Source organism: Nerophis ophidion, linkage group LG11 (assembly GCF_033978795.1).
Source record: "Nerophis ophidion isolate RoL-2023_Sa linkage group LG11, RoL_Noph_v1.0, whole genome shotgun sequence".
In the NCBI taxonomy this organism is placed as follows: Eukaryota; Metazoa; Chordata; class Actinopteri; order Syngnathiformes; family Syngnathidae; genus Nerophis; species Nerophis ophidion.
In genome coordinates, this window is record NC_084621.1 from 8,863,334 (window position 1) to 8,886,173 (window position 22,840).

Genomic DNA, 22,840 nt, shown 5'->3' on the forward strand with positions numbered 1-22,840 from the left:
GACTAGAATTACTGCCGGGTCAAAGTCGTTTCGCAAAATAATTAGCATACCGTATTTCTTTGAATTGTCGCCGGGTATATAGTATGCGCCTGACTTGAATTACTGCCGGGTCAAAGTCGTTTCGCAAAATAATTAGCACATGCTTAGCATTACCGCCGGGTCACACTCGTTTCGCAAAATAATTAGCATACCGTATTTCTTTGAATTGTCGCCGGGTATATAGTATGCGCCCCACTAGAATTACTGCCGGGTCAAAGTCGTTTCGCAAAATAATTAGCATACCGTATTTCTTTGAATTGTCGCCGGGTATATAGTATGCGCCTGACTAGAATTACTGCCGGGTCAAAGTCGTTTCGCAAAATAATTAGCATACCGTATTTCTTTGAATTGTCGCCGCATATATAGTATGCGCCTGACTAGAATTACTGCCGGGTCAAAGTCGTTTCGCAAAATAATTAGCGCGTGCTTAGTTTTAACGCCGGGTCACACTCGTTTCGCAAAATAATTAGCATACCGTATTTCTTTGAATTGTCGCCGGGCATATAGTATGCGCCTGACTAGAATTACTGCCGGGTCAAAGTCGTTTCGCAAAATAATTAGCATACCGTATTTCTTTGAATTGTCGCCGGGTATATAGTATGCGCCTGACTTGAATTACTGCCGGGTCAAAGTCGTTTCGCAAAATAATTAGCACATGCTTAGCATTACCGCCGGGTCACACTCGTTTCGCAAAATAATTAGCATACCGTATTTCTTTGAATTGTCGCCGGGTATATAGTATGCGCCCCACTAGAATTACTGCCGGGTCAAAGTCGTTTCGCAAAATAATTAGCATACCGTATTTCTTTGAATTGTCGCCGGGTATATAGTATGCGCCTGACTAGAATTACTGCCGGGTCAAAGTCGTTTCGCAAAATAATTAGCATACCGTATTTCTTTGAATTGTCGCCGCATATATAGTATGCGCCTGACTAGAATTACTGCCGGGTCAAAGTCGTTTCGCAAAATAATTAGCGCGTGCTTAGTTTTAACGCCGGGTCACACTCGTTTCGCAAAATAATTAGCATACCGTATTTCTTTGAATTGTCGCCGGGCATATAGTATGCGCCTGACTAGAATTACTGCCGGGTCAAAGTCGTTTCGCAAAATAATTAGCACACCGTATTTCTTTGAATTGTCGCCGGGTATATAGTATGCGCCTGACTAGAATTACTGCCGGGTCAAAGTCGTTTCGCAAAATAATTAGTGCGTGCTTTGTATTAACGCCGGGTCGAACTTGTTTCGCAAAATATTATTTTTATTAGCGCATGTCTAGAATTTACGCCGGGTCACACTCGTTTCGCTAAATAATTAGCATACCGTATTTCCTTGAATTGCCGCCGGGGTGCTAATTAATTTAAAACCTCTTCTCGCTCCGGCGCTTACCAAAGGCATGCGGTAAATTCCAGCCATTGTCTGATATTTTTTAGTCTTCTCCCCTTTCCCAAAATCACCTTTTCCCCACCTTTTTGAAAGGAGCGCCCTAAGTGGCTGATCCTGTTCTTGTCTCCCTGTAACGTATGTCTGCTCTTAGTGGGACTGTGCCGAAAATGTCATTTCAGTTCTTATATGTCTTGTACATGTTAAACAATAGACAGTAATAAAGCATCCTGATCCTGAATATTTTACAACGACAACGTTGAAACAACATGCTTTTTGATAACATTGATTCAATATCAGGGTTTGACGTGGATTTGGCCATTTAAATGTAGTAATTTCTCAACCAATTATCTACTACACAACTACAACAACAGGCTTGTTGACATTTATTCAATGTCAGGCTTTGGCCATTGAAATTTTTGTCATTCCCCAACCTAAAAAATTCTAATCTACGATTTGACTCCCTCGAATGGCCCTGACGCTGCAACAACAGGAGCAGGCTGTTTTGAAAACATCCCAGAGGACTCTCAAAGATGGACGCTTTTGACCTCCCTCCCTCCTCAACGACACCTGGAGGTGGAGCTTTGCTTGCGTTGCATGCAGAACGGCCCCGGGCCTATGGACACAACACCACTACTACACCCAAAGACAATGGGCATATACACAAACACACACTCATGATGCACTAGTTACTATGGTAATCTAATTAGTTACTGTGCTAATCTAATTTGTTACTATGGTAATCTAAGTCACGGCAGCTCAGACGAGGCACCAAGCAGTGTGGGTGGTGAGCGTTTCCACAGAGTATTTCCAGAGCAGTCAACCTGAAATGCGGGTGTCAGGGAGAGACGCGGAAAGACATTTTTACAACAAAGTTCTAAAGCTTATCAGATTGTAAGTGGGTTTTTTTACCCTTCACTTTCATATTTCGCTGTGTTTGTTGCATTTTTGTTGCATTGTTTGATTGTAAAATATGTCGATCGAGGGGTGGTGTGACGTTCATATGTTGTCAATATTCAGTGTTTTATCGTTCATAGTTTATATTGTAAATCCCATATGCTTTATTTTCATGTACATTCTGGGTGTCTCGTTCAGTAAAAAAAAATGTCAAATACCATTCTGTTTTTTTAAGACAGTCTCTCATAACTTTTTTAGCATTCAATCAGACATTAAGTGTATTATATTTATTTATATAGCGCTTTTCTCAAGTGACTCAAAGCGCTTTACATAGTGACACCCAATATCTAAGTTACATTTAAACCAGTGTGGGTGGCACTGGGAGCAGGTGGGTAAAGTGCCTTGCCCAAGGACACAACGGCAGTGACTAGGATGGCACAAGCGGGAATCGAACCTGCAACCCTCAAGTTGCTGGCACGGCCACTCTACCAACCGAGCTATGCCGCCCCCATTACTGTGAGTTTTTGTATTAGTGTTCCTAAAAATCAGATAAACCGGCCCTCAGACACATTTTTTTCTCTAATTCCGCTGGTAATAAGTATTAAAAATAACGTTGAAAATATAAAACATTCTCATGCATTTTAATCCGTTTTCTACCACACCTGTTCAAGAAGTCGCATCAACGGTATGACGTATTTTATTTATTATTGGTTAGCTTCAGAATAAAAATGTTATAAAACAAAAATAAGACTTATTATACTCTAAAAATGTTGGTCTTACTTAAAAATGCATTTTTTTTTTCCAGTGTTAAAAAATATGATATGGCTCTCACGGTAATACACTTTAAAATATTTGGCTTTGATGGCTCTCTCAGCCAAAAAGGTTCCCGACCGCTGCACTAGGGCCAATTTAGAGTTGCGAAATAAGTATTTTATTTATTATTGGTTAGCTTCAGAATAAAAATGATATAAAATATAAGACTTATACTATAAAAATGTAGGTCTTACTTAAAAAATGCATGCATTTAGTTGTATTCTGTGTTAAAACATATGATACGGCTCTCACGGCAATACACTTTAAAAAATTTGGCTTTCTCAGCCAAAAAGGTTCCCGTCCCCTGGACTAGGTGATTATTTTCCTTAGCTCGCCATCAAAAAGAGAACCCTGGCCTGTGTAAGAGCCAGAACCATTCTTATATATCCATGTGTACACAAATCTTCATTAAATAACACTAAATTGCGTTATCTAGTATTCATAATATATTATCCAACGATATACCATCAAGTATTCATAATATATTATTCAATAAAGTATTAATAATAAATATTTTATAATTTCTAGTTCTTTCCTCAATATTGTACAATATAAATCAATAAACATATCAGAATCACAATATGCAATAAAATGCTAAAATAACCATTAGCCGCATAGTTATGAGCTATATCAGGGGTCGGGAACCTTTTTGGCTGAGAGAGCCATACAAGCCAAATATTTTTAAAAGTATTTCTGTGAGAGCCATATAATTTATTTATGTTCAACACTGAATACAACTATATGCGTGCATTTTTAAGAAAGACCAACATGTTTAGAGTATAATAAGTCTCTTATTCTTTTTAATAACATTGTTATTCTGAGGCTAACAAACAATAAATAAAACACTTCTTACCTTTATGCGACTTCTTGAACAGGTGCTGTAGAAACCGGATGGATGGATGAAAATGCATGAGAATATTTTATATCTTGAACGTTATTTTTGACGCTGTGATTACCAGCGGAATTATTCATTACTTATCGTGTTAAGCAATGTCAGCTAAGATTTATCTGAGAGCCAGGTGCAGTCATCAAAAGAGCCACATCTGGCTCTAGAGCAGGGGTCGGGAACCTTTTTGGCTGAGAGAGCCAAGAAGCCAAATATTTTAAAATGTATTTCCCTAAAAGCCATATAAAACATTTTTTAACACTGAACACAACTAAACGTGTGCATTTTTAAGTAAGACCAACATTTCCAGAGTATAATAGGTCTCTTATTCTTTGTAATAACATTGTTATTCTGAAGCTAACTGTGGAGGGGGCGTGGCCTGCGCGCCTGCAGCAAAGCAGGTTGTTGCCAGGACCGGCCTCGAAATCAGCGACAGGGCCTTGTTATCTAATCACTTGTCGCTCTGTTATAAGCAGCAGCCAGGAGGAGAGACAGGGTTGGGGCTGGAGCCAGAGCGCGAGTGAGGACGAAGGAGAAAAAGACAATTGCTGGAAAGCAACTGAGAGAAAAATAAAATTAAACGATATTTTAACCGTAAAACAGGCTCTTGGTGGTCTGAAGAACCCCCAGGAGGGCAAGCCCCACACTAACCAATAATAAATAAATTACTTCTTACCATTAATGCAACTTCTTGAACATAAAAAAGCATGAGAATGTTTTATATTTTGAACGTTATTTTAAACACTGTGATTACAAGTGGAATTATTCATTACTTATCGTGTGAAGCAATGTCAGCTCAGATTTATCCGAGAGCCAGATGCAGTCATCAAAAGAGCCACATCTGGCTCTAGAGCAGGGGTGCCCATTACGTCGATCGCGAGCTACCAGTCGACCGCGGGGGGTGTGTCAGTCGATCTCCAGCCAGGCTTTTAAAAAAAATAGACCTAAAAATGAGTGATCATCAATCTTCACCAAGACGTCACTTAAATGACATTCACGGTACCGGAGGGTCTTGTGAGATGACGCTGGCTGCTGCAAGATCATTATTATGAAAATATGACCGAGAGGATGGCGAGAAACACTTTTTATTTCAACAGACTCTTGCGCCGTACCTTCTGTCAAAACTCTAAAGGCCGACTGCACATTTCCTATCTTCACAATAAAAGCCCTGCTTCATGCTGCCTGCGCTAACTAAATACAGAGTCTCGGAAAACTGGCGTGCACAAGCGATCCCTCAGAAAGCTGGCGTGCATATCACTTGTGCACGCCAGCTTTCCGAGACTCTTATTTTGTTAGCGCAGGCAGCGTGAAGCAGGGCTTTTATTGTGAAGATAGGAAATGTGCAGTCGGCCTTTAGAGTTCTGACGGAAGGGACGGCGCGAAAGTCTGTTGAAATAAAAAGTGTTTCTCGCCTTCCTCTCTGTCATTTTTTCATAATAATGAACTGGCAGCAGCCAGCGTCATCTCACAAGACCCTCGGGTGCCGTGAATGTCAATCAAGCAAGCTACGGAATTTTCCGCCAATGTTTTTCTTGTAAAGTGTATGGAAGCTGGATGAATTGGATGCCAAAAACCAACCACTTTCATGTGGTATTGTACAGAAAGGACAACTTTTTTTTCTCCTCCATTTGAAAATGTGGGCGTTATCATCATTACTGTCTGATTCCAATCAATGCAAGTCATCAGAATCAGGTAATACACCAACTTATATTCTTGTCTTTGTGAAAGAAAGACATCTATATGTGTTACACATGCTTGTATTATCATTAAACACATTTAACTTGTTTACAAAAATGTCTCTTTCATAAATAAATAAATATAAATGATATATATAAATGAGGTAGATCCCCTCGAGTTGGTCAATTGAAAAGTAGCTCGCCTGCAGAAAAAGTGTGGGCACCCCTGCTCTAGAGCCATAGGTTCCCTAACCCTGTCCTATACAAAGCAGTCAGTGAACTAAATGTGCTTGTTATCCAAAGTACATTCAATAAACAAATGTGATCATTAGTTGAAGTCATAAACCTTTTATATGGAGGATTGAGAATATTCCACAAAGATGTTGCAATGAAGAAAGATGAATGCTTAAAGTGTTATTGTCATAAATATGGACTCACCAATTGAGCTTCTACAGTCAAACACAGCTTAATGACAAAGAACCCGGCGCTGGAAGTCGGCTCTATAAAGTTACAAAATAGGCATGTAGTTTAAAAAACCCGTCAGCACAATATTTCAGGTGAAAAACGAGGTTTAAAGCCTACCTCGAGCAGAAATGCAATCGATCTCTCATGTCCTGTCTCCTGGCTACTTCCTGCTATCGGCTTATAAGCGCCACTAATTGGACCGCGGTGGTCACGTGACAAGGAAGTGCGCAAAGACTAAATAGAAAGACAAGAGGCTAATAGTCCCCGCAAATGTATTTGACACCTGTGTTACACCAGCCTTTGACTGATATTTTATACTCTTCTCCCCTTTCCCAATATCACATTTTCCCCACCTTTTTGAAGGAGCGCCCTAAGTGGCTGGTCCTGTTCTTGTCTCCCTGTAACGTATGTCTGCTCTTAGTGGGACTGTGCCGAAAATGTCATTTCAGTTCTTATATGTCTTGTACATGTTAAACAATGGACAATAAAAAAGCATCCTGATCCTGATCCTGAATATTCTACAACTACAACGTTGAAACATGCTTTTTGACGACGTTAATTCAATGTTTCAGTTCAGTTTCAGTTTCAGTTTACTTTCAGTGTAACAAAAACATATTCAAACATGGATCACGATTCAAAAATGAATAACATGACTGAAACAGGCAGAAGCAAAAAAGCTTATATGCCCAACATAACATTTCTTACATTCAATTAAGTTACCTTTTCTAATAATTTTGTAATACAAAAAGAAATATAGTCATTTAAGTTGCCCTTTAACAAATAATACAAAAATATGTACTTACACACATGCACTTTTTTGTGAATAGATAAACATACATACCTTCTAAATACAACATTTAACCAAACAAACATACATTTCTAGTTCACATAACTTTTTAAAATACATTGTGACATGTTCTTTTTGAAATTAAATACTGAGTCACTCATTTTTATTTCTTTGCCAACAGAATTCCACAAATTAACACCGAGAACAGATAAACGAATAAATGTCAGGCTTTGATGTTGATTTGGCCATTGAAATTTGGTCACTTCCCAACCAATATCCTACAACACAACTATAACGTTGAAACAACATGCTTTTTGACGTTTATTCAATGTCAGGCTTCGAAATTTACTTGGCCATTGAAATGTAGTAATTTCTCAACCAATATTGTACAACACAACTACAACAACATGCTTTTTGACATTTATTCAATGTCGGGCTTTGACGTTGATTTGACCATTGAAATTTTGGCTATTCCCCAACCAAAAAATCCTAATCTACGATTTGACTCCATCGAATGGCCTTGACGCTGCAACAACAGGAGCAGGCTGTTCTGAAAACATCCCAGAGGACTCTCAAAGATGGACGCTTTTGACCTCCCTCCCTCCCTCCCTCCTCAACGACACCTGGAGGTGGAGCTTTGCTTGCATTGCATACAGAACGGCCCTGAGCCTATGGACACAACACCACTACACCCAAAGACAATTGGCGTATACACAAACACACACTCCACCGCCATCCTACGCCTTCACAACTGCTTGATTCCCCTTCGGGGTGATGGTCGGCTGAGTAGCGCTTTACAGCAGCCGGCCGGCTTTTGACTGATATTTTATACCTTTCTCCCCTTTCCCAATATCACCTTTTTGAAGGAGCGCCGTAAGTGGCTGATCCGTTGGCGGTCCTGTTCTTGTCTCCCTGAAACGTATGTCTGCTCTTAGTGGGACTGTGCTGAAAATGTAATTTCAGTTCTTACATTAAAACAACATTCTTTTTGACAACGTTTATTCAATGTCAAGTTTTGATGTTGATTTGACCATTAAAATTTTGGTAATTTCCCAACCCAAAAAATCCTAATATACGATTTGACTCCATCGAATGGCCTTGACGTTGCAACAACAGGAGCAGGCTGTTCTGAAAACATCCCAGACGACTCTCAAAGACGGACGCTTTTGACCTCCCTCAACATCACCTGGAAGTTGCTTGAATTGCATGCAGAACAGCACGGGCCTATGGACACAACACCACTACACCCAAAGACAATGGGCATATGCACAAACACAACATGCTTTTTGACATTTATTCAATGTCAGGCTCTGATGTTGATTTGGCTATTGAAATGAAGTCATTTCTCAACCAATATTGTACAACACAACTACAACAACATGCTTTTTGACATTTATTCAATGTCAGGCTCTGACGTTGATCCGACCATTGAAATTTTGGTCAATTCCCCAACCCCAAAAAATCCTAATCTACGATTTGACTCCATCGAATGGCCTTGACACTGCAACAACAGGAGCAGGCTGTTCTGAAAACATCCCAGACGACTCTCAAAGACCGACGCTTTTGACCTCCCTCAACATCACCTGGAAGTTGCTTGCATTGCATCTTTTACAGGGCGCCTTTGGCGACCCATCAGCGTTCCTGTTCTGTAACCTTATAAACCAGACCTGGGCAAATTAAGGCCCCGGGGCCACATGCGGCCCGTTTAGCTTTTCAATCTGGCCCGCCAGACATTCCCAAATATTTTCGGGGGATCTTTAAGATGGAAAGTGTAGCTGCCTTAATGATGTGCAGTAATGTTTTCTAATGACCGTAAGTCTTCAACTATAAAAACTAATTCAATGATTGGAATCTGTCCTTTTGCATGATATACTAGTTACTATGGTCATCTAATTAGTTACTATGGTCATCTAATTAGTTACTATGGTCATCTAATTAGTTACTATGGCAATCTACGTCACAGCAGCTTAGACGAGCCGCCAAGCAGTGTGGGTGGGAACCGTTTCCAGACACGGAAGGAGATTTTCACAACAAAGTTCTAAAGCTTAGTGATATATCTGATATATCAGATTGTAGGTGGGTTTATTTTGTACCATTCAAGTTCATATTTCACTGTTTGTTGCATTTTTGTTGCGTTTCACTTGATTGTAAAATATATCAGTCAAAAGGGTGTGTGACATTCATAATTTGTCAATATTCAGTGTTTTATCGCTCATAGAAAAATGCAAAATTCCACAAAGTTTTTTAAGGCGGTCTGTCATAACATTTTTAGCATTCAATCAGTCATTATTGTTAGGTTTTGTATTAGTGTTCCTAAAAATAGATATACCGGCCCCCAGACACATTTGTTTTTTTTAACGTGGCCCTCAAGTCAAAATAATTACCCAGGCCTGCTGTACACTGTTTGTTTGTCTAAGCTTGAACGGGTTTGTGCTGAAAACATAGTTTCGTTGTACGAATCTCGTTTCCACATGGGCTCAGGAACACTTCAGAAAACCACTGTCACTAAATACAGTTTGTCGCTACATCTGTAATTGCAAATTAAAGCTCTACTATGCAAAGCGAAAGCCATTTATCAACAACATCCAGAAAAGCCGCCGGCTTCTCTGGGCCCGAGATCATCTAAGATGGACTGATGCAAAGTGGAAAAGTGTTCTGTGGTCTGACGAGTCCACATTTCAAATTGTTTTTGGAAATATTCGACATTGTGTATTCCGGACCAAAGGGGAAGCGAACCATCCTGTGATGCTATGGGGGTGTGTTAGTGCCCAAGGCATGGGTAACTTACACATCTGTGAAGGCACCATTAATGCTGAAATGTACATACAGGTTTTGGAACTGCCATTTAAGCGCCGTCTTTTTCATGGACGCCCCTGCTTATTTCAGCAAGACAACGCCAAGCCACATTCAGCACGTGTTACAACAGCGTGGCTTGGTAAAAAAAAAAAAAATGTGCGGGTACTTTCCTGGCCCGCATGCAGTCCAGACCTGTCTCCCATGGCAAATGTGTGGCGCATTATGAAGCGTAAGATATGACAGCGGAGACCCCGGACTGTTGAAGGACTGAAGCTCTACATAAAACAAGAATGGGAAAGAATTCCACTTTCAAAGCATCAACAATTAGTTTCCTCAGTTCCCAAACGTCTCTGCTTTTTGCAGATGATGTGGTCCTGATGGCTTCATCTGGCCAGGATCTTCAGCTCTCACTGGATCGGTTCGCAGCAGAGTGTGAAGCGACCGGAATGAGAATCAGCACCTCCAAGTCCGAATCCATGGTTCTCGCACGGAAAAGGGTGGAGTGCCATCTCCGGGTTGGGGAGGAGACCCTGCCCCAAGTGGAGGAGTTCAAGTACCTAGGAGTCTTGTTCACGAGTGAGGGAAGAGTGGATCGTGAGATCGACAGGCGGATCGGTGCGGCGTCTTCAGTAATGCGGACGTTGTATCGATCCGTTGTGGTGAAGAAGGAGCTGAGCCGGAAGGCAAAGCTCTCAATTTACTGGTCGATCTACGTTCCCATCCTCACCTATGGTCATGAGCTTTGGGTCATGACCGAAAGGATAAGATCACAGGTACAAGCGGCCGAAATAAGTTTCCTCCGCCGTGTGGCGGGTCTCTCCCTTAGAGATAGGGTGAGAAGCTCTGCCATCCGGGAGGAACTCAAAGTAAAGCCGCTGCTCCTCCACATCGAGAGGAGCCAGATGAGGTGGTTCGGGCATCTGGTCAGGATGCCACCCGAACGCCTCCCTAGGGAGGTGTTTAGGGCACGTCCAGCTGGTAGGAGGCCACGGGGAAGACCCAGGACACGTTGGGAAGACTATGTCTCCCGGCTGGAGAACGCCTTGGGATCCCCGGGAAGAGCTAGACGAAGTGGCTGGAGAGAAGGAAGTCTGGGCTTGCCTGCTTAGGCTGCTGCCCCCGCGACCCGACCTCGGATAAGCGGAAGATGATGGATGGATGGAGTTCCCAAACGTTTATTGAGTGCTGTTAAAAGAAATGGTGATGTAACACAGTGGTGAACATGCCCTTTCCCAACTACCTTGGCATGTGTTGCAGTCATTATTTGCAAAAACAATTAAAAAAGTTATGAGTTTGAACATCAAATATGTTGTCTTTGTAGCATATTCAACTGAATATGGGTTGAAAATGATTTGCAAATCATTGTATTCTGTTTATATTTACATCTAACACAATTTCCCAACTCATATGGAAACGGGGTTTGTACTTTGTTGTACTAGTCCTATCCTATCCTAGGACGGCGCTAAAAGGCGGCGTGCGGCTCGCCAATCCCCGCTCTAACTTTTTGTGAAGCGAGAGAAGACACTAAAAAACAGAAAGGAAGAAGAAGCTGACAAAGAAAGAAAGAAAGAAAGAAAAAGAGCGATAAACGAGGAAGTGAGGAGCGGATGTTTGGGTTTTTCGAGACCCATTGATTTAAAAAAGAGCCACACCGAGAAAGGCAGCGAGGCACCTGAGAAAAACCACACTGGTGTCTGACTCTCCACAATCTTTGCTTTTCCTGACACAAAAGGAGTCGCATTGACGTCAATCGAGCGCAGGCTGGCCGTCAAGCTTCTGCACGCACACCAAACACCGTGTGCACATTTAAATACTGTACTGTGTTGCTGCCTTTGAGTGCGCCTTGGGGTCTGTCCCCGTGCACACTTCTCCCCGGGGTTCAGTACTAGCAAGGGGCAACGTTGGTTGAAGGTTGCAGTCGTCTCAAAGCACCATTTGCACATTTAGATGTATTCATGATGTATTTGAACTCTACTCTGGGGACTTTTACCACATTTAATAATCATCTTTTTATACTGTGCACCGTATCTTCAGATAATTAGCTTCCACTGCTATGTTGATGACACCCAACTCTACATGCCCCTAAAGCTGACCAACACGCCGGATTGTAGTCAGCTGGAGGCGTGTCTTAATGAAATTAAACAATGGATGTCTGCTAATTTTTTGCAATTTAACGCCAAAAAAACAGAAATGCTGATTATCGGTCCTGCTAGACACCGACCTCTATTTAATAATACAACTCTAACATTTGACAACCAAATAATAAAACAAGGTGACTCGGTAAAAAATCTGGGTATTATCTTCGACTCAACTCTCTCCTTTGAGTCACACATTAAAAGCGTTACTAAAACGGCCTTCTTTCATCTCCGTAATATCGCTAAAATTCGCTCCATTTTGTCCACTAAAGACGCCGAGATCATTATCCATGCGTTTGTTACGTCTCGTCTCGATTACTTTAACGTATTATTTTCGGGTCTCCCCATGTCTAGCATTAAAAGATTACAGTTGGTACAAAATGCGGCTGCTAGACTTTTGACAAGAACAAGAAAGTTTGATCATATTACGCCTATACTGTATATACCTTTATATACATATATACATACATATATATCTATACTGTATATACCTTTATATACATATATACCTATACTGTATATACCTTTATATACATATATACATACATATATATCTATACTGTATATACCTTTATATACATATATACATACATATATACCTATACTGTATATACCTTTATATACATATATACATACATATATACCTATACTGTATATACCTTTATATACATATATACCTACATATATACCTATACTGGCTCACCTGCACTGGCTTCCTGTGCACTTAAGATGTGACTTTAAGGTTTTACTACTTACGTATAAAATACTACACGGTCTAGCTCCATCCTATCTTGCCGATTGTATTGTACCATATGTCCCGGCAAGAAATCTGCATTCAAAAGACTCCGGCTTATTAGTGATTCCTAGAGCCCAAAAAAAGTCTGCGGGCTATAGAGCGTTTTCCGTTTGGGCTCCAGTACTCTGGAATGCCCTCCCGGTAACAGTTCGAGATGCTACCTCAGTAGAAGCATTTAAGTCTCATCTTAAAACTCATCTGTATACTCTAGCCTTTAAATAGACCTCCTTTTTAGACCAGTTGATCTGCCGCTTCTTTTCTTTTTTTCTCCTATGTCCCCCCCTCCCTTGTGGAGGGGGTCCGGTCTGATGACCAGGGATGAAGTACTGACTGTCCAGAGTCAAGACCCAGGATGGACCGCTCGCCTGTATATCGATTGGGGACATCTCTATGCTGCTGATCCGCCTCCGCTTGGGATGGTTTCCTGTGGACGGGACTCTCGCTGCTGTCTTGGATCCGCTTTGAACTGAACTCTTGCGGCTGTGTTGGAGCCACTATGGATTGAACTTTCACAGTATCATGTTAGACCCGCTCCACATCCATTGCTTTCGGGCGGGGGTTGCCCACATCTGAGGTCCTCTCCAAGGTTTCTCATAGTCAGCATTGTCACTGGCGTCCCACTGGATGTGAATTCTCCCTGCCCACTGGGTGTGAGTTTTCCTTGCCCTTTTGTGGGTTCTTCCGAGGATGTTGTAGTCGTAATGGTTTGTGCAGCCCTTTGAGAGATTTGTGATTTGGGGCTATATAAATAAACATTGATTGATCGATTGATAATTGCAATATTTAAAAAAACGACTTGCCTTTTTTCACTCCAAATTCTACTTCTCAGATTAGTTTTAATGAAACATACTTTTTACAAATCCCCAAAAACCCATGAAGTTGTTATGTTGTGTAAATCGTAAATGAAAAAAAAAACACAATAACTTGCAAATCCTTTTCAATTTACTGTATTTCCTCGAATTGCCGCCGGGGCGCTAATTAATTTAAAACCTCTATCACTCCTGCGCTTATTACCAAAGGCATGCGGTAAAAGTAAGCATGCGCTAATTATTTTAAAACCTCTTCTCACTCCGGCACTTACCAACGGTATGCAGTAAAAAATTTGAGTGTGATGTAAGCTTGGACCTTAAATCCTACTGAATAGCTCTTAATCTTCTTCCCTTTATGCGATTTCAAATTACCGGTATTGAAATCAGCCTCCTGCTTTTTGAAAATGATGACAGGGGAAATGTTACTCATGACCATGCGGTAATACTAAGCATGCGCTAATTATTTTGGGAAGCGAGTTTGACTTAGCAGTAATTTAAGGCAGGCGCACACTATTTACCCTGCGGCAATTCAAGGAAATACGGTCTATTCAATTGAATAGACTTCAAAACATGCTACTTAACATTTGAACAGGAAAACTTTGTTATTTTTTGCAAATACTAGCTCATTTGGAATTTGATGCCTGCAACATGTTTAAAAAAGCTGGCACAAGTGGCAAAAAAGACTGAGAAAGTTGAGTTATGCTCATCAAACACTTATTCGGAACACACCACAGGTGAACAAGCTACTTGGGAACAGGTGTGTCAGAGTTAGTTTTGTGAGGAACCCCAAGATGCGGAGAAGGAACCAGGCAAGGAGTAAGGAAACATGATTTAATCTTTAACACGAAAACAAAACCAAACAAAGGGCACAACAAAAAGCGCGCACGAGGCGGATAACAAACTTGGCTATGGACAAACAAAACTGGAAGCAGGGAACAAAAGATAGTACGCTACAAACAGCTACCGAACATAGTTTACCGCAACGCTGCATTGACACGACAGGTAGCAACCACAAGTAGTATTGACGAATATCCAGCACAGACTGGAGGAGAAAACAGGTCTAAATACGAGCGGGCTGATTGACACCAGGTGTGGCCAGGTGCCAATCAGAAACAGCGCTCAGGGAGAAAGACAGGAAACCAACAAAATAAGAGCGCTGACAGGAACTAAAGACAGGAAATACTACACACACAGAGGAAACAAAGACAAATGCAGAGGAAAAAACTGTCAGGCTTGGGTGCCATGATTGTGTATAAAAGCAGCTTCTATGAGACACTCAGTCATTCACAAACAAGGATGGGCAAAGGTCACCACTTTGTGAAGAAATGCGTGAGAAAATTGTCCAACAGTTTAAGAACAACATTTCTCAACAAGCTATTGCAAGGAATTTAGGGATTTCACTTTAAAAAAAAACTACTTTCAGTAACTACAGTTTTTCGCTACATCTGTAAGTGAAAGTTAAAACTCTATGATGCAAAGCCAAAGCCATTTATCAACAACACCCAGAAACGCCGCCGGCTTCGCTCATCTAAGATGGACTGATTGTGAAAGTGTTCTGTTGTCTGACGAGTCCACATTTCAAATTGTTTTTGGAAACTGTGGACGTCGTGTCCGCCGGACCAAAGAAGAAAAGAACCATCTGGACTGTTATAGGCGCAAAGTTTCAAAAGCCAGCATCTGTGATGCGATGATATTACGGATATCCCTTGCACATCAGTGTGCAAGGGATATCACCACATGGGCTCAGCAACACTTCATAAAACCACTGTCAGTAACTACAGTTGGTTGCTACATCTGTAAGTCCAAGTTAAAACTCTGCTATGCAAAGCAAAACCCATTTATCAACAACACCCTGAAACGCCGCCGGCTTGGCTGGGCCCGAGCTCATCTGAGATGGACTGATGCAAAGTGGAAAAGTGTTCTGTGGTCTGACGAGTCCACATTTCGAATTATATTTGGAAACTGTGGACGTGGTGTCCTCCGGAACAAAGAGGAAAATAACCATCTGGATTGTTATAGGCGAAAAGTTGAAAAGCCAGCATGTGTGATGGTATGGGGGTGTATTAGTGCCCAAGGCATGGGTAACTTACACATCTGTGAAGGCACCATTATTGCTGAAAGGTCCATACAGGTTTTGGAGCAACATATGTTGTCATCCAAGCAACGTTATCATGGACGCCCCTGCTTATTTCAGCAAGACAATGCCAAGCCACGTGTTACAAAAGCATGGCTTCATAGAAAAGGACGGTGAATACTAGACAGGCCTGCTTGAAGTCCAGACCTAACTCCCATTGAAGCCTAAAATACCACAAGGGAGACCCCGGACTGGTGCACAACTTAAACTGTACATCAAGTTAAAATGGGAAAGAATTTCACTGTTCTCCTCAGTTGTCAAATGTTTCCTGAGTGTTGTTAAAAGGAAAGGCCATGTAACACAGTGGCAAAAAGAAAATTTGCAAATCATTGTATTCTGTTTTTATTTACTATTTACACAACGTGCCAACTTCACCGGTTTCGGGTTTCGTACTTTTAGGTCAGTATTTTTGTGAAGAAGAAATGCGACTTTTTCTCTGTTAAATTGAGTTCATTTCCGATCGTTACATTTCTTTGTATCATCCTTATATTTATTTATATTCTATAAAGTGGTAGAAAATAGATGGATGGATGATTACTGCTTGCAAAGACACTTTTGACCCGATAGAGACTTCTTCCAGTCGGCGCTGTCACTAGTGAAGTGAAGTGAATTATATTTATATAGCGCTTTTTCTCTAGTGACTCAAAGCGCTTTACATAGTGAAACCCAATATCTAAGTTACATTTAAACCAGTGTGGGTGGCACTGGGAGCAGGTGGGTAAAGTGTCTTGCCCAAGGACACAACGGCAGTGACTAGGATGGCAGAAGCGGGAATCGAACCTGCAACCCTCAAGTTGCTGGCACGGCCACTCTACCAACCGAGCTAAACCGCCCCCACCAGTGTTAGGAAAATTACTTCATAAATGTGTTTAATTGCAGTTATTTCTTACTTTTCCCCAAAAAGTTATTTAATTACTAACGGGAGTATTCTTTTATAGATGTGATTATTTACTTGTAGTGAATGTGAATTATATTTATATAGCGCTTTTCTCAAGTGACTCAAAGCGCTTTACATAGTGACACCCAATATCTAAGTTACATTTAAACCAGTGTGGGTGGCACTGGGAGCAGGTGGGTAAAGTGTCTTGCCCAAGGACACAACGACAGTAACTAGGATGGCACAAGCGGGAATCGAACCTGCAACCCTCAAGTTGCTGGCACGGCCACTCCACCAACCGAGCTATGCGGTTTACTTGGCCGTTTCTTTTTTTTAATTTAAACTTTTATATATCTGCTGTATGCAGTTGAGAGATGTTTCATGAGAGGAGAGCGCGTGGGGTTCCTGTGGCCAAGTGAAGCTTGATGTCATGAATTGATTAACGTGGACCCAGACTTAAAGAAGTTGAAAAACTTATTGGGGTGTTACCATTTAGTGGTCAATTGTACGGAATATGTACTGTACTGTGCAATCTACTAATAAAAGTTTCAATCAATCAATCAAAAAAACAAAAGCCATATTACATACAGATAGTGTGTCATGAGATATAAATTGAATTAAGAGGACTTAAAGGAAACCAAATGAGCTCAAATATAGCTACAAATGATGCAATATGTACATACAGTTAGCCTAAATAGCATGTTAGCATCGATTAGCTTGCAGTCATGCAGTGACCAAATATGTCCGATTAGCTCTCCACACAAGTCAATAACGTCAACAAAACTCACCTTTGTGCATTCATGCACAACATTAAAAGTTTGGTGGACAAAATGAGGCATAAAACACGTCTTAGGAAGTCGGAGAAAGTGATACATGTAAACAAACTACGGTGGGTTCAAGGACCGCCAAAATTAGTAGGACAAAACGGCGCTCGCCAAATACTCGAATCAGTGAAGCATGTTTAATATAAACAGTGTGCTTTATAGCAATTAGGGAGGTTTGTGTCATGTTTGTCCTTCTACTGAAAGCAAATTAAAACAAAAAATAGCTCTGCGATGAGGTGGCGACTTGTCCAGGGTGTACCCCACCTTCCGCCCGGTTGTAGCTGAGATAGGCGCCAGCGCAATATGTACATACAGTTAGCCTAAATAGCATGTTAGCATCGATTAGTTTGCAGTCATGCAGTGACCAAATATGTCCAATTAGCTCTCCACACAAGTCAATAACATCAACAAAACTCACCTTTGTGCATTCATGCACAAAATTAAAAGTTTGGTGGACAAAATGAGGCATAAAACACGTCTTAGGAAGTCGGAGAAAGTGATACATGTAAACAAACTACGGTGGGTTCAAGGACCGCCAAAATTAGTAGGACAAAACGGCGCTCGCCAAATACTCGAATCAGTGAAGCATGTTTAATATAAACAGTGTGCTTTATAGCAATTAAGGAGGTTTGTGTCATGTTTGTCCTTCTACTGAAAGCAAATCAAAACAAAAAATAGCCCTGCAATGAGGTGGCAACTTGTCCAGAGTGTACCCCGCCTTCCGCCCGGTTGTAGCTGAGATAGGCGCCAGCGCAATATGTACATACAGTTAGCCTAAATAGCATGTTAGCATCAATTAGCTTGCAGTGACCAAATATGTCTGATTAACTCTCCACACAAGTCAATAACATCAACAAAACTCACCTTTGTGAATTCATGCACAACATTAAAAGTTTGGTGGACAAAATGAGGCATAAAACACGTCTTAGGTAGTCGGAGAAAGTGATACATGTAAACAAACTACGGTGCGTTCAAGGACCGCCAAAATTAGTAGGACAAAACGGCGCTCGCCAAATACTCGAATCAGTGAAGCATGTTTAATATAAACAGTGTGCTTTATAGCAATTAGGGAGGTTTGTGTCATGTTTGTCCTTCTACTGAAAGCAAATCAAAACAAAAAATAGCCCTGCAATGAGGTGGCAACTTGTCCAGAGTGTACCCCGCCTTCCGCCCGGTTGTAGCTGAGATAGGCGCCAGCGCAATATGTACATACAGTTAGCCTAAATAGCATGTTAGCATCAATTAGCTTGCAGTGACCAAATATGTCTGATTAACTCTCCACACAAGTCAATAACATCAACAAAACTCACCTTTGTGAATTCATGCACAACATTAAAAGTTTGGTGGACAAAATGAGGCATAAAACACGTCTTAGGTAGTCGGAGAAAGTGATACATGTAAACAAACTACGGTGAGTTCAAGGACCGCCAAAATTAGTAGGACAAAACGGCGCTCGCCAAATACTCGAATCAGTGAAGCATGTTTAATATAAACAGTGTGCTTTATAGCATTTAGGGAGGTTTGTGTCATGTTTGTCCTTCTACTGAAAGCAAATTAAAACGATGAGGTGGCGACTTGTCCAGGGTGTACCCCGCCTTCCGCCAGGTTATAGCTGAGATAGGCGCCAGCGCCCCCCGCCACCCCAAAAGGGAATAAACGGTATAAAATGGATGGATGGATATTTTTTTTCCCCCTCATCTTTTTCCATTTTTCATACATTTTTTAAAAAGCTCCAGACAGCCACTAGGGCGGCGCTCAAGAGCTCTCGAGCCGCGGGTTGCCGACCCCGTTCTACAGTTAACAATTTTTTTAAATTGTATTTTTTAATATTGACATGCTTTTTGCTGATTTTTTTAAACCAATATTTTACATCTATTGATTTCAAATTTAATTTAATAACTCCATCTTTTTTATCACAATTACGTTAGGACAGTTGCATCAATATCTGCCTTAAAACATTTGTTGTATTCAGACAACATCAGATGATATTTTATACCAGTTTTGAACTCATATTTTACACCAGTTCCATTGAAACTCTGCTGGAGACATATTCATCACAATATGCTTGTTTTATCAACAATCCACTCTAAACATATTTACAAGATTATTTTTTTATGTTAATAAGTGCAGCTAAGATAGGCTCCAGCGACCCCAAAAAGCGGTAGAAAACGAATGGATAGATGGATGCTAAGAAATACAACTCGGAGGATATCTGCTGCATTATTATTTTGGAATTTATGATTTTACTCTCGTGTTGCATTAAAGTACAATTGTAAAATTGTACTACAATGTTTGAATGTCTCATAGAAAAGACTACATTTTGCAGGTAAAAATGGACAATTTATGGAGTTAATGTGGCTAATAACCCAAGATTTGTGTATGAAAATGATATGCAGGTTTTTTTTTTTCTCTACATCTTGCACGCACTCTGTTTATGGTCACAGGAGTCTGAGCTTTCAGTTAGTGTGTGGGTGTCAAAAGGCTTGAGAAAAAGCAAGGTTAGCATCTTGAACCATGTCATTTGCATCGGTGCAGTCTTTTATGTGTACAACGTTCACCTTCCTTCATACTTTTTTTGCACTCATGTAACATCGAACTGGGATATGTTTGATGACTCTTGACACAAGTGATATCTTGACATCTGACATGTTTTCTTTGGCTTTGTTGGGTTTTTCTATGCCACCACAGATGGGTTCCCGTGAGGGCAACGAGAAAAAATATGATGATAAACAAAGGACTAGATATATGCGTGGCCAAGAAAAAAATCAGTACAATATGACCAATACGATTCATTAAGTTTTAATTAGCATGTAAACGCTGGTGAAAATGGACCAATTAAGTAGTACTTGACAGTAGCGAATAAAAACACCTTCCTGTGCCCTCTAAAATACATTTTTAAGTGCGGCATCCTCTTTTTCTGTACTTGATTTTAGTTTTGTCATTTGATTGACAGTCAAGAATAATGCATATGTTCCTTGACTACGCTTAAATGTAGAATATATTTACATTGCGACCCCAAAAGGGAATAACCAGTAGAAAATGGATATATTATTTATTATTATTATTGTTTATTGTGAGTGAATGTGGTGCTGAATTTCCCCCCCTGGGATCAATAAAGTACTTTCTATTCTATTCTATTACAATGTTTATTTAAAACAATGTATGGAGCTATTAAGTTTTACCACAAAAATAATCCCCATCCATCCATCCATTTCCTACCGCTTATTCCCTTTGGGGTCGCTGGTGCCAATCTCAGCAACTATCAGGGGGAAGGCGGGATTTAAAAAATAATATACATTTAAAACACATTTTCTGAGATGTTCTTTGCTCAAAATAAAGATTCACATCAGAATCCCGATTCCAAGTCAATTCATAATTTTCCAATATCAATTTTGGATATTTTAAATATGTATTAAAAAGATTAAAACAATGTTTTTTAATGTACTTATATATATTTAATATAAGTAATAATGTAAAATATCTTAATTTGAATACATTTACTGTGAGACAAATTTGAAAAAAAAAACAACACTAATAACATTCAGATGAAACCAATTATTTTTTTTAATTTCAAAATAAAGTTTTAAATAAATTTCCCATGAGATGTTTTATGAATATATATATTTTTAAATATAATTAATAATGAAAATATTCCAATTTGAATACACTTACTTTGAGAAAAATAAAGGAATTCACAACAATAATTTTATGCAGGTAAAAGCTATATTTTTACAAATATATGAACATAAATACAGTAAATATATATATATATATATATATATATATACACACATATACGTTGGAGCCTATCTATATTGTTTATTTATTAATTTTTTTGACAATCTAATTCAATAATGCCAATGAAGATGTTGATTAATTATTGGATGTTTTATATTGATTATGATTGATTGATTGTGTTCAGCTGCTCACGCTCCTCCTGGTGGGCCGCTTCCTACTCCTATAATTCAGAAAACAGGACAGCTGGGCCTTTGTCTGTCATGCTGATGGAGTGAGGAGTGATATAGTTTGTTTACCACTTAATAAGTTATTTTGATTATATAGAAAGTCAATTACGGAGAATATTTTTTGTTTGTGAAAATAAATTATCAACATTTTGAATCTTGAAGTATCTCCGTGAGTGCTTATTGAAGAATTTAGTGCGTCATAAACCTCCTCCTCAAGGCTACTCTGCAATCTTTAATTTTTCGCAACTTTTTGGAACGACAGAGTAGCCGTAGCAAAACAACGGATGTCCGCCAGCTTTTTGCAACTCAACGCCAAAAAAACGGAAATGCTGATTATCGGTCCTGCTAGACACCGACCTTTATTTAATAATACAACTTTCACATTTGACAACCAAACAATTAAACAAGGCGACTCGGTAAAGAATCTGGGTATACACACACACACACACACATATGTGTGTGTATATATACACACACACATATACTTATATATATATATATGTATATATATATATATATATATATATATATATATATATATATATATATATATATATATATATATATATATATATATATATATGTATATATATATATATATATATATATATATATATATATAATTCCCCAAAGACTATAATGTTAACAAAAATATCTTACAATATATAAAGAAAATTTTGCACACAATATTAATATGTATCTTTTTTTGATGAATCAATTAACATAAATACATTTGGACTACACCTAGAACTGTGCAATGGTAAGAACAGACGTAAGAACATACGTGTCTCCATCCTCATCTTGCCGTTTAGCTAGCGTCAGACTCGCCAGCAAGTCCTGGGTGGGATGGAAGCCATGGTGGTTGACCTCAGGATTCAAACAGAACACCGAGCAGGGGCCTGAAGGAAGAGAAGGAGAATTAAGTGTGCACGAATATTTAGTCATTGGTTTTGTCTTGAGTTGACACAGTAAGCTCATTTTGACTTTACATTTTCTCAACAAGGACTCTGTGCTACGTGAGGCACTCAGAGCCACCGAGGAGAAAATGATTTCTAGTGACACTGTGGACATTTAGACTTCCGGGGTTCTTATTCCCGAAGAATAGTTGCAGCACAAAATGTGCTTTTAAAAAGGCAATAATTATATATAATATACCCTATTTTTCAGACTTTAAGTCGCAGTTTTTTTTCACAGTTTGGCCGAGGGTGCGACTTATACTCAGGAGCGACTTATGTGTGAAATTATTAACACATTACCGTAAAATATCAATATTATTTAGCTCATTCACGTAAGAGACTAGACCAGTGGAGGTACCGAACCCAATTAGTTTCATATACGCATTCACCCAACTCTTCTTCCAGAAAAATTTAAAAATAAAAATGTTTTAATTCAAGACAAAGTTTTGTGTTTTTGGTAACACTTTAGTATGGAGAACATAAGTAACAAAGACTTAATTTGGAGTTATTTGGTTAGGGTTCAGCCTGTTGTTCACTATTCTTTACCTTATTAGTGATTCTTAGAGCCCAAAAAAAGTCTGCGGGCTATAGAGCGTTTTCCGTTC

General features: G+C 39.7%; 1 protein-coding gene across 2 annotated transcripts in view; it reads right to left on the reverse strand.

The window, feature by feature from the left end:
- The window catches only part of bcl3 (BCL3 transcription coactivator), a 75,341-nt gene that overhangs the window by 45,375 nt on the left and 7,126 nt on the right, over positions 1–22,840 (reverse strand). For both annotated transcript variants that reach the window (XM_061915038.1, XM_061915040.1), the window contains exon 2: positions 22,064–22,178. In XM_061915038.1, the coding sequence (XP_061771022.1) occupies positions 22,064–22,178 (115 nt within the window). The remainder of the gene's footprint in view (positions 1–22,063; positions 22,179–22,840) is intronic.